The sequence below is a fragment of the Anser brachyrhynchus genome (assembly GCF_964034855.1).
Source record: "Anser brachyrhynchus genome assembly, chromosome: 1".
Taxonomy (NCBI): domain Eukaryota; kingdom Metazoa; phylum Chordata; class Aves; order Anseriformes; family Anatidae; genus Anser; species Anser brachyrhynchus.
In genome coordinates, this window is record NC_137694.1 from 184,163,023 (window position 1) to 184,175,700 (window position 12,678).

The window sequence follows — 12,678 nt, forward strand, 5'->3', positions numbered from 1 at the left end:
TCCAGTACCTGAAGCGGGACTACAGGAAAGCCAGAGAGGGCCTCTTTGTCAGGGAGTGTAGTGATAGGACAAGGAAGAATGGCTTTAAACTAATAGGAGAGATTTAGACTAGAGATAAGGAAAAAAGTTCTTCACTGTGAGGCTGATGAGGCACTGGAACAGGTTACCTAGAGACAATATGGATGTCCTTGGTTGTTCAAGGCCAGGTTTGAAGGGGCTTTGAGCAACTTGGTCTAGTGGCACGTGTCCCTGGGGGGGTCGGAGCTAGATGATTGCTAACAGCACTTCCATCCCAAACCATTCTCTAAGTCTATGATTCTAATTTTCAGAAATCCAGTCTCAGGACTGTAAACATGTTCCACAATTAGTTTCTAAACCAAAGCCCCAAAATAAAGAAAAAATACAACTCAATTGATTAGTTTAATAAATCTACCATATTACAGACTAATGCAAACCAATATTATAACAGTCACATAGTAATTAGTGTATCAGACCCCATCTAAAGTAGATTAACTGATCACGAATAGTCCCTGTAGTTAATGCGGATTATACTCAGTTTCGTTGAAATACCCCGTAAAAATGGATACTGCAGTTTAAGCTAGTTGTACAACTTACTAGCTGGTTTCAGTTTTCAAAACTAAATGCTGCTGTAGTAAATACTGCCCCACTGGAATTCCTAAGTTATTTTTGTTCCTTAAACTAGAAGTTAGAATATGCAATTCTAAAGATTTATAGGAATTGTAACAGGAAAACAGTTGATATCAACATTATATTACAATCACTGAACTGTGATATAAGGTGTGTTACATCTAATTTTTAATTCGGTATATAATGTCAGTCATATTTAACATGATGACCCTGATGTTTATAAGTACCAAAACAGACCAATATATTTACCACAAGAGTTTGAAAACACAGAAGAATACACATTTAAAAGTTTAGTGACTCATACAGTCAAATTTCATCCTAAGCCAACCTCACAAGTTTTAGATACCACCTCTCTTGAAGCTGCTAAAAACACAAAAATCCCACCCAAGCTTCCTTAAAAAGGATCCAATCTCTCCCCCCCCATGTAGTGTTGATACTAATTTTTACTCTTCCATTTCAGCAGTTTCTTCCTTCAGCTCATTGTTCTGTTTGTGGAGAAGTGCAGCGGCTTTTGATTCCAGTTCTCCCAGTTGTTCAAATGAAGAGACACACGAATCTTTATCTTTAGGAGTATCTGAGGACTTGAACATCTTCTCCCGAATGCGCAGGGAATATCGCAAAGGAGTTACGATTTTCAGGTCTTTAGCATTGGAGTCATTTGCCTCATGGTGCATCTTCACACTTAAGAAAATTAAAATGTTATTTAATATAGGCACACAATCATACAAACCAGCTCCGTAGCATCTATCAGAAACAGGTCATTACTCCTGTTCAACACTTCCGTATTCCCATAGACAAAGGAAACAGCAAACAGGCCCTTTCCTATCCATGCAGTTAAAGCTAGACGTGCAACTCTTTTCTTGGCAAGATATTTTAGTCTGGTAAAACTCCTGAAAAGTTTCTAAAGGAAGATTCCGCCCCCAACACACACAGTTCCGTCAGAAAACTATTCTTCCCGTTGTGAGGGACAGCAGACAGCTGCCAGGAGCCCAGCTTCAACACATTCCAAAACAGAGCGCAACTTTCTGGAGTCTGTTATCTCAAATGGACCTTTGTGGAAAAGGAGAATTGAACTGTTATCTGTTTTGTCCTGGGATTACCACCTACATTCTTGCATCAAGATACAGTTAAGATAATCTTTACATGACAGTTGCATCTTGTTTACTTTCTCTGCATTTTTTGACATACAAACACATTCATGTTTGAGAAGGGATAGAATAGAGACACCAAATTTCTCTTACGTAGCACAGTGTAGAACAAAGATATTTGATTACTCTGTAGTGAGGAAATTCAAAGCCAACTGTTTCAATTGAATTCAAGGAAATCCACAAATGTATTTTAAAAGACTATCTTTTTTGAAGGAACAAGAAGCAACCCCAAAAACTTAAGTTCTCAAGTGCTTGTAACTAGATGTTCACAGAAGCGGTGCCTCCCTGTTTCAAAATGGCAAAACTTACTGTTGCCCCAGGTACTGCAAACTTTCCTTAGTTACCTTCTGTAATCTTACCTTTCCAGGTATGGTGTGGTAGATGGGTTGTATCTTGTTACGTAAGTTGTGTCGTTCTTCTTCTCAGGAGAATTAACTGCTTGGGCTAGCTCTTTCACCCCATCTTCATTCTGCTCTTCCGTTTCGCGTTTTCCTTTGTTTTTTGTATGCTCTTTAGCTTTGTGCTTCTTATTCTTTTTTGGCAAGATCTCTTCTTCTGGTTTCAAATCTATTTCTTCTTCTATTTCTTCTTTTTTGATCACTTCATTGCTAGTCTCTGCCTTCTTATCATCACTCTCTGCTTTCTGGTCTTCAGAGTTGAGACTCTTGAAGGTCTCCTGAACCTGCTCGAGAGATGAATCGGGTTCCTTGCTGACCTCCTCTGCTTCTGTCTGAGCTTCTATCTTGCTGACCTCTTCTGATTCTAAATGAGCTTCTATCACAGCACTCCCTAAAAATAAAATATTGAAGAAAGTACAGCTGTGAGGAGTTACAGCTGAAGTGAATATTTTTAGGGAGATTTCTGTACTCTTAAAGCTTTACATAAGAATGAAAGTAACCAATGCTATGCTGTAGCAAGACTATGCATCTGCTATTGAAACGGCTTACATAAAGGAACTAACTTTTAGCTGACGAGATTTTTTTTTTTAATTTACTATTTGATACTCAGGCTAAAAAGGCTGCAGTGTTGATTTGAGAGAGCTTAAGCAGAAAGTTTGAATATGAAAGCATCTCCACTACCCATCTTAACATGCCCACAGCCAAAAGGATTAGTTTAGACAAGGTTGTTTTCATATTAAGTACAGAACGATCACAGAGAAGCTTCCGTAAAAGAATCTGATATAGGCATAAATAGTGTAAGCAGTTAATTTGTGTTGCCAGTCATGCCAGACATTTAACTACAATAAAATACTCAAACTTACCACCCTCAGACTTAGTCAGGCTTACAGTATTTTTCATAATATCTATTAGCATGCGTCGTAGTTCATCTTTAGGCTGGAAAAAGAAGTTTTATTTTAGAAAACAGTTCCAAAATTATTTACTATTTCACCTTATTTGGCATAAGTTACAGGGAAAATGGTACATACTACACAGTGTTCAAAATCCTGTAATGCTGTTCAAACATAACTCAGAACAAGAATGAATCCTGTACTTTCTGTATTGGGTGCCCTAAAGCTGTATTTGATGCCCTAGTATCTTGCTGGTAATAAAGCAAAGGAACTAAGCTGATCAACAATGTAAAATTAAGTTCTGTTTGGGGTTTCTAGTAACACCAGAAGTCTCAATCCTTTATTTCTTTAGGCAGAACATCATAAGGTATTTTAGTGATCCTAAACCTTTCTTCCTGCAAGCAGTTAGGATCTACAGTTGTTACAGAGCAAACCAAATTCAAATCTGTGCATTCAGATGGGTCAGATGACTTTCCTGTCACACAAGCATTTATTAAAATCAGAAGTACCTGTATTTTACATGCTCTACACTTTCATGCCTTTTTGTTTGTTAATCTCAGTCTACATGACAAGTTGCTCACCATTGCTCCTGCCAAAATAGCCTCCTCATAGACAGCAAAAAGCTTTTCAGGAGGGCCTGTCCGTTCAAGATGCATCCAGCAGATCCAATATTTTGCAAGCTTTTTAGCCCCAGGCGCACTCTGTATCAGATCTTGCAACACGGCACGTACTTTATCACCTTCACATCCCTAGAAGTGACATGACAGAAGAGAATCAAATGCAGTGAACATCCCTAGGCACTGTATTTTATCTAGTTTTGACCTAAATAGTTATTTTTTTCAAGAGTGACCCTGAAAGTTGAAGATAGCAAGTATTTACAAGACAGAACTATGAACTTGAGCACAATTGCCATTCAGCTATTCTTCCAGAGGAGAACTATTTATACTAGCCCTTTTACATCCAATGCTGTCTAGTCCACAGATAACTTCAGAACTTCTTAAAAAAGACTTTCCGAAATCCAGACAAGTTTCTGCAAACGCAAACATGTTTCAGATGAATTACTTCATAGCTACTCTCATTACTTAATATCTCTTCTAATTTATTGTTTTACCGTTATTGCCTCATCTCATTGGTAGTTCAATGAGTTAGTGAAGTTGAGCAACAACTGTTTTTTCCATTTGTCAGCAAAAACTATGATATTGCTTAATTTGGGGAGCAGTTGATCCCCTGCATCTGATTCACAGGTCCATCATCACGTCCATAGGATTTTCATGCTGTAGGGGTCTATGCAAATAGAATTTGTAGGCAAGAGATTGAACACCTGCTCAGTTAACTGCAGACATTCCACAAGAGTCTTGTTGACTTTTTCACTGTGTAACACATGATCTAAGGAACCGCCAGCAGAAGAAAATTCTTGTTCTTCACTCTTAAGCCGGGTTTCCAGAAACACAGATGTAGGTGGCCTCTTCATCACTTTTCCTCTAGATGCCCTCCATTCAGCCAGGCGAATTCTGCATTTAAGAACATTATTAGCGGTAGTGAAACAGAAGTTATATTTTTTATATTAACTGATATTAATTGGGTAAGTCATATAAAGACATACTTTGTGGGGAGTATCCAGGAGGCTATAGCGAGGTGGGGGTTGGTCTGTTCTCCCACGTGCCCGGTGACAGGACGAGGGGGAATGGGCTAAAGTTGCGCCAGGGGAGGTTTAGGTTGGATGTTAGGAAGAACTTCTTTACTGAAAGGGTTGTTAGGCATTGGAATGGGCTGCCCAGGGAGGTGGTTGAGTCACCATCCCTGGAGGCCTTCAAAAGACATTTAGATTTAGAGCTTAGTGATATGGTTTAGTGGAGGACTTGTCAGTGTTAGGTCAGAGGTTGGACTGGGTGATCTTGGAGGTCTCTTCCAACCTAGATGATTCTGTGATTGTAGAGATGGTCCTCTAATCCTCTCCCTTTAATCCTATGAGGCATCCTAAGAGGCATATTGTTGCCATTTAGGTCTGCACAGAAATTTCAGAACCATGCACATCACCCCACCTACTTTAGGTATCTGACAAGTCAGAATTCTTTCATCTCTCCCTTTTCAGCAGCAGCAAGAGTCTTAGGCTACAGACCCTGATTTTCTAGAGGGTAAAAACCACCCCTGATTTATTGGTCTGTCATCTCTCTACCGTAATCTCCATCACCCAGTTCAGAGCAGAAAAACTTGAACAAGACTCTCTCTAAAGACACAAAGCATTGAGAACAGCATAAGATGACCCTGTCACACAGCCTATAAAACCTGAAAATCATGCATGAGTGTAATTCAGTTCATAGAAACTTCATTTCAACCCCATCACCCTACAACCAGAGATTTTTGGTAAATGCAACTTTTTCCAAGGAGCTCTACCAAGAACACCAAACAACTTCTAGATTACAGAATCTTTACCCTATCATCTAGGCAGCATTCACCAAGCTGAAAAATATTTCATTGGAAAGTGCTCTCCTCAAGTTCATAAACATCCTTGCTTCTACATGCATCTTGCATCATTTCTTATATTTTTAAAAGCACCGCTGTGCATGGGCAATTAATTTACAGAAGCATCTGTCATGCTCAAGACTGTCAGAACAGTTTGCCTAAAAAACAGACTGCAAACAATATATAATTTTCTAACTGCATAGATACAAACTGTAAGCCTGGAGAGCTGCTGCAATTAGTCTGAATCCTAATTTCATGCTATTAAGTCTACGGTTTTAGTCTGCTGCCTTTCAGCATCAAGTTCAAACACTCAGTCCTTATTTTTCAGTGCAACTACAGCAAGAAATAGATCAAGTTAGATGTTCTTGGAAAGCAGGTGTAAACACCTCACGAGATCAAGCTATAAAACAGTGACTAATCCAGTTACCTTCTCTCTTCTGCTGACTCTTTCAGCAAAACAGATTTCCTGTTGCCATTAGTTTTGGAATCCTGTCCCGTCTTCATACCAGGAACAACTGGAACTGCTTTTGCTGGGGCTTCTGGTTTTGCATCTTCACAGAAATCCACAGGTTTCTTCACTCCTACTACTCCACGGTCAGAACTGTTAGAAGCAGCCTTCAGTGGCTGTGGTCCCCTTCTGCCAGTCGTGTTTCTTTGGATCGTTCCTTTCTTTGGTACTACAACAGATGTCGACTGCCTTTTATTCAGACTGAACTGTGAGTTAAGAGCAGTTTTGTCAGACCGTTTGCTCTGTAATGGGAGGACACCGTTAGATTTCACAGAATTGGGATGATTTGTGACTTTGCTGGTCTTCAGAACTACATTGCAGCTGCTTGTGGACAAAGATTTCACTGCTGGCTTGGTGGCAGAAGTACCAATTTTCTTGTCTGGCAAAGAACTCTTTTCCCCTTCACTTTTTGGTGCTTTTCGGAAGGAATTTATCTTGGATTGGATAACTTTGCCACGATATGTACCAAGCAATGGTTTCTTTGTTAGGCTGACATTTGAATTCTGTTTTTCTGCAATCAGTTGCTTCTCTTTTATGCTTTTTATATACAAGAAGGACTTGCTAAGTGTTACGTGCTGAGATTTTATTTCAGTGACTTCATCGTTGGACGTAAGATCTTCAGCATTATAGCTTGTCCCGGATGCCAGTGTTATCATAGAAGATTTTAAAATAACGTTTTCTTCTGAAGTTGTACTTGATTGGTCCCACGAAAGTTTATTAGCATTCTCTTTGTCCTCCTGAAGTGAAAAGCACATCCACAGAGATGTTAGATGTATGTTCATGCTGCATGTTACTTATGTTTCTAAGAGACTTTCAGCTGTTTACAGGACTAGAATATTTAACAGTAAATGCCAATTTAAAGGAGGCAGTATCTCTAAAAGTAGTGTATATACACACACCAAAGTAGAACATTTGTCAACTATTATTCCAGAATTCACATCCAAATTTCAAATAAGGATTCTTTTGAATTCTGTTTGGGAGTAAGGGGGCCCAACCCAAGGGCTAAACTCTTCTTACAGAAAGAGAATTCCTTTAAAGCAACTGTCAGCTTTTAACTGCCAAAACTGCCTTCCAAGAAGAGTCATAAGGTATGAATGAATATCTCAGCTTGAATAACCCATCACTTAATGGCAGCACCACTCCTCCCCTTAGCATGGATAGCCGACTGACACCAAGTAGTGAGTAAAACCTTTAATTAGGTCATTAGGGTATGCTACCAAAAGAGGGAGAATTTGTTACTAATGAGATGTAGGATGCTGGAGATAAAAATGGGCGCTTGAGTTTTATTCCACATTCTCCCCTGCTAGAGGTGATGAGAAGTGGGATCTAGTCTCTTCCTCCAAAGAAGTTGCTCTACAGCAAATAATACAGCATTGTCCAAAGGGAAGCTTATGGGATAGTGAAAGATTCAAAAGCAAGGAAAAAAAAAAAAAACCACAACACAATGTTAACAGCACACAGAAGTCTACAGAAGCTGTTATTCTTTTTTAATGAAATATCCTTGACTGTAAGAAGACTGTTCTGCATCTCATTCTCCCATCTGTCATTCACACTTAGAAGTTTAGGCTTGGCCAGACCAGTAACTAGTTCTCAAAATACATGTGCCACTATTTATTTATTTAATACTATGTGGAATCCATGTAATTTAACTCAAAAATCACAAGACATTAAAATGGACCAAAATACCTCTCTTCAAGAAATTTCTAAAAAAACTTCACACTTTGGAAAGCGCTCACATTTGAAATTTTTTCAACACTCAGTTTTGAGATTTGAAGCTCTTTGCTTTTCTCTTCAAACAACGGTAGGTTTCTCAAATCTTTCAGATGCCAAACTAAAAACAATCTAAAACAAATACTGGTTTTGTGTCAAGTTTTTCTTCACCCTTTTCATGAGAACATGTCTGGAGAGGAATCTGCTATTTCTAGCAGCACAACCACATACACCTTAATTCTGGAAAACTTAAACAAAATGATATAGGAGAAACATTCCTTTGCACTCACATTAGATATTCAGCGTCTACTTCTGATTGCATTAAGTTTGGAAGCATTACAACTGACAAACCACATGTCTAACAGTTGTTTTTTAAGTAACCAAGCACGAATTCTCTGCTGATGGAAGATCTTGCTCAGATTTTATATAGCATCCCTGAAGGATGAAAATATATCTAAAAAGTTCTGAGAGTCCCAAGAAAAGGTGACAAAACTGAATAATTATTGCCAATAATCCCTTCTCCAGTCAGGTACAAACTGAGTACCATTATGATCCATTACATACAGTCCTGTGGCAGCTCTCTAAAAAGCAAATATTAAGCTGTCACTGAATAAAGTTTTAACTAAATGCACCTCTGAACATGCAAAGTTCTCATGCTCTGGAAGTCAGTATCTTGAATGTGGTTTAAGTGAGAGGAATGTTGTAGCCACAGAAACAGAGTGCCATCAGTGTTTGGATATCAAAGACTTACCATTTCTGGCTTTGGAGATGCTGACAGGTTTTTGTCTTGCAGTTTATTGCTAGCTGCTCGCCTAGTTCCGCTACTGCTTAAAAAATAATAAAAAAAAAAAATCTTAAACCATCCTGCAATGTAACAGAAGAATGTATCTTTTAAAGTAAGTTCGTATGGTCCAGAAGGCAGCCTACAGGCTGAATTCACAATGAAGCATTTCTGTTCAGAATGGGCTCTTCCCTCAGAAAAGACGAATGCTAAGCAAGCACCGATTGTGGCCCAGACTGCAAAACATCCCTTTGTGCACCATAGAGAGCTGGCAAACCGAGGCAGGGAAGAAAAGATAACAGACCATATTTACTCCAGGTGTCATTCACACGTTTAAGGATGAGCACCGATCTGGATGGCATGATGCATCTGCTGCAAAAGATCAAATTTCCTGCTGCAGTTGAAGTGGAGGGAGGAACAGCTTCCTGCAGAAGAAGCTGAAGCTCAACTACTGCAATTATGAGGCCAGGCCATTTGAGTTGAGTCTGAATAAAGATATGTCAACATAGATGACTAGTCTACACTGTGGAACAGTAACAGCCTCAAGAAAGGGAAATATCTGCAAAATAGAAGCATTAGTCATACTCACAAGCATGATGGCTCTGAGCAATGAGTTAACTGAAGGCTGTGAAAAACCCTGGAGCTTCATAGCCAGAGAAGAAACGGAAAGCAAGGAAAAGTAGTAAAGTAGATCAAACTACACCAAAATTATTGGCACAATTAAAGTAGTCAGCACTGGTTTTCTAAAGCAAGACAGTTTTCTACAACATTAAAGCACTTGCCTTTTCCAGCTACACAGAGCAGGTATTTGACAGATTATTTATCCTTGCCATTTATGTGTATTTTATGTTCAAAGGTCACTGCTCAGTTAGATTTGTACTACCAAGTTCTGTGTGCTGTTGAACACTATGGGACCTTAGCACTTCAAGTACACGACATGGTAAACAACACCTTCCATTTCGATAGGAACAAATTTCAAAATTAAATTTACCACTTACAAAAACATTGAAGTGACAAAGCTACACCATAAACTAATGTTAAGCTAGAATCCTCTGTAATTCACAACACTGTCTTCTCTAAAGAAGCTTTTCTTGCTTATTGGGAAGTCTTATAATGAATGTCCAAATATAGGTCAATAAGAAGTTAAGAAGCACTAATACTGGATGATAGGTGTCCACATTCTGTGTACAGAAAGTTACACCTATCTACTGGCCATCACACAGCCTGGGCTTTATTATGACATATTTGCACTTAGCAGAAAATATTAAAGTAGTAGCTACAAAACGTAGTGAAACTAGATCAACTGGGTTGTGAACACACACAGCATAACCTGAGTAGAAAGAGGGGAAAAAAGGTGTTTGCAGAAGGAAGGCTGTAGAGGTAAATAGTAAATTGGCATCTGAAATAAAACTTCTGCCGTGAAGGTGTCCTGTTCTGTCTTAGTCTCCGGTAAAACAGGTGACACACTTCCCAAGTTGCATCTATTAAGACAATGCATTTGTTTAAGAAAACCTGTCAGTACTTGCTCTCAATAAAAGGACTTTCAGAAATCCACTTGTTCACCAGTCTTGTTACATGGTCTCACCTTTTGATTGAGGTTCTTTGTAAGAGCTGTCATTCACACCTTTCCCACCAAACATGCCACCTCCTAAAGGAACATAAGCTATAGTAGACAGTAATAGTACCTGATCGGTGCCTTGTTTTCTTGAATGGGCACGCCAGAAAAAGTCTTTTTTCTTGACAGATACTCTTCAACTTTTTGTCTTCTCTGTTCTAGTGGGTTTAAAAAGAAATATTACATTCTATTACATTTTCATCTACACCGGTAACTCCTCTTAGAAAAATGGAAGAGTTAGGAAAATGTATAGTTAGGAAAGCATCAAAATATTATAAAACAGACGCTGTGGATTAAAGAAACCTTTGGGTTTATATTCACATGTTATGTTTCAAACATTCTCTCATTTCTTGAGAAAGGCTATCTTAAAGGGGCAACTGAATTTAATTTTGACGTTATTCAAAATGACTGTTTTGCTCCTAAGCTAAAAGGAATCTGACTTTGTGATAGGAAGACATTAGGCTCTTTCATCTTTTCTCGATGCTTGTCCATACCATGCCATTCAAGTACCTGCTGCTGGTTCAGTAAGCCCACTTTTCACAGTAGTATGTAAACAGATGTGAAAGGCACACACATGAACCCATCTGACCAGCTGTAAAATCACTTGCTTCTCTTTCAGACCAAGAATGGGAGTTAACTACAGTGTAAAATTATTTTGAAAAGGTCTTAGGCCAGCCCTCACTGTCTTAATACAGAAAGTCATTCCAGAACAAGATGCTATTTCCCACGTTCTTGCTGGTTGATTACGGAGCAGAATGTCAGTCCTTCACAGGTCTACATTGCTGATCTTTAAATTTTAGACACCCTGTCTCCATATGCGACCTTGGCTTGCTGGAAGCAGCTGAGATAGGATGGCCCTGCCCACAGCGGAACCGAAGCACCCACAGTCAGTCTGGACAGTTAAGACTTCAAGTCTTGCAACTGTTTCACATGCAATGGGATGGGAGAGCAATAAGATAAAGCATTAGCCACTGACTCTAGAGAAACAACTGGTTTATGGCATTCAGGAACTCATATTTTTGCACCCTTCTCCAACAGAGAGAGACTCATTCACCAGTGCAAGACTTAATAAACTCCCAGATAAAACAAAACTTCTGCCCCTCTAAGGCAGGCATCATCTCCCTTCCAAACCTCTATGTGCATATTCTTTATCTTTCATATTTTGTCTTGCCCATCATTCTTGTTTCACACTTCAGAAATCTCCATCAACATGTTCCCTCAGCACTGAGACATTTCTGTGTTACTGAAGTTCAGACAGTAGAAAGTGTTAAATTATTGTCTTTGAGACCCCAGTGTTAATCCTGTACGGCAATAAAAGAATTAAGCACTTAATTGAGCACTCTGGGGTTAAAAATAATAACAATGAAAAACTGTCATCCCACAAAATGTGGTAATTGTCCTCAGAGCCTCCTGCTAGTATGGGAGAGCTGAAAAGGGCAAGTTTTCTCATGCCCTGACACACCAAAGCCTCAAACACGCAGCCAGTAGGACAGACTGAGACCTAGGTGTCTAAGTTAGGAAGAAGGAAAGGAGCTTGCAGAGGCAAGTCCTGCAGAGATGTCCCTGTCAAGAATGCCTGTAGACATGCATGAAGGCTGCTACAGCAAGCATTCTGCTACTTAATTTCAGGTTAATTTCAGATGGAGAACAATGTTGTATTTGTAACTGAGCATTTGCATTAGGATTCAGCTTCTGTTTGGCTCATAATAAGCCTAAAGCTTTTTCCATTGCTTTTACCATTTAAAAGAATATTTAAGATGGATTAAAACCTAGAGCCTTTTTCAAGAAGTGTTTTTCTGCTAATGCCCTGCATTAAAAAAAATAAAAAAATACAAAGCAGCAAATGATTTGAAAAAATACTTAAAAGACTGCTTACGTGCTTAGTGCAGTTGGATGTGCAATTAATGGAAGCGTGGGATGTGCAAGGTGCCCCTCCTGGAGCTCAAACTATGCTTTTGCAAAGTGAATTGCGTCTGGCCGTGGCATGCCCCTCCTTCTGAAAGAGGCACTGATCCTAGAATACTACCTACCTCCTCCATCGGCCACGGGCGGAGTACCTTGCACCTAAACCTTAGGTATACTTTTCTGACGGGGTGAGGGGCTGCAGTGAGGGACCACCACCATCTGGGCACCGCCAAGCTGCCCTCACACCTCCACCTCTGCGCGAAAAGAGAAACCCCAAACCCCAACGCGGGAGAGAGAGGCACAAGAGAGAGAAGCACAGCACCCCAGACACACAGAGCGGGGAACGACCCCTCAGAGCTGCGCTTCCCCGCAACCTTACCTCGGAAGGCCGGCTCGGCCCTGCGGCTGGGGGGAAGCCGTGCCGCCATGGCTGCCGCGCCGTTTGAACCGCCCGCCGCGGGGCTTGAACGCGCCAATGGCCGCCCGCCCCTCCCGCCGCCGCCCTAAGATGGCGGCCGCCGCCGAAGCCGCCGTCAGGGGGCGCTGCGCCGCCGCCCTTCTAAAATGGCGGCCGCTCCTCAGGGCGCCGCTGGGGGGAGTTGTGTTAGAGCG

At 40.2% G+C, this 12,678-nt stretch overlaps 1 protein-coding gene across 2 annotated transcripts; it reads right to left on the reverse strand.

Annotated features, from left to right (window-relative positions):
• Positions 1-407: 407 nt before the first annotated feature.
• On the reverse strand, positions 408-12,581 carry CKAP2 (cytoskeleton associated protein 2). Of its 2 annotated transcripts, none has more exons than XM_080598775.1 (9): positions 12,446-12,581; positions 10,232-10,319; positions 8,517-8,589; positions 5,975-6,792; positions 4,406-4,595; positions 3,666-3,833; positions 3,058-3,130; positions 2,156-2,585; positions 408-1,329 (listed from the first exon to the last, which is right to left on the reverse strand). In XM_080598775.1, the coding sequence occupies exons 1-9, from the start codon at positions 12,492-12,494 to the stop codon at positions 1,092-1,094; spliced, it is 2,127 nt and encodes a 708-aa protein (XP_080454901.1). In that variant the 5' UTR covers positions 12,495-12,581; the 3' UTR covers positions 408-1,091. The 2 variants fall into 2 exon arrangements, with proteins under 2 accessions (XP_080454901.1, XP_080454900.1); XM_080598774.1 differs by having other exon boundaries at positions 8,517-8,592.
• Between the last annotated feature and the right edge of the window lie 97 nt (positions 12,582-12,678).

Coding starts and splice junctions, on each gene's coding strand:
- CKAP2 (XM_080598774.1), bottom strand. CDS start 12,494: ATGGCGGCACGGCTTCCCCCCAGCCGCAGGGCCGAGCCGGCCTTCCGA. Junction 3,834..4,405: donor GTCTGCAGTTAACTGAGCAG/GTGTTCAATCTC, acceptor TGTCACTTCTAG/GGATGTGAAGGTGATAAAGT. Junction 3,131..3,665: donor CTATTTTGGCAGGAGCAATG/GTGAGCAACTTG, acceptor TTCTTTTTCCAG/CCTAAAGATGAACTACGACG.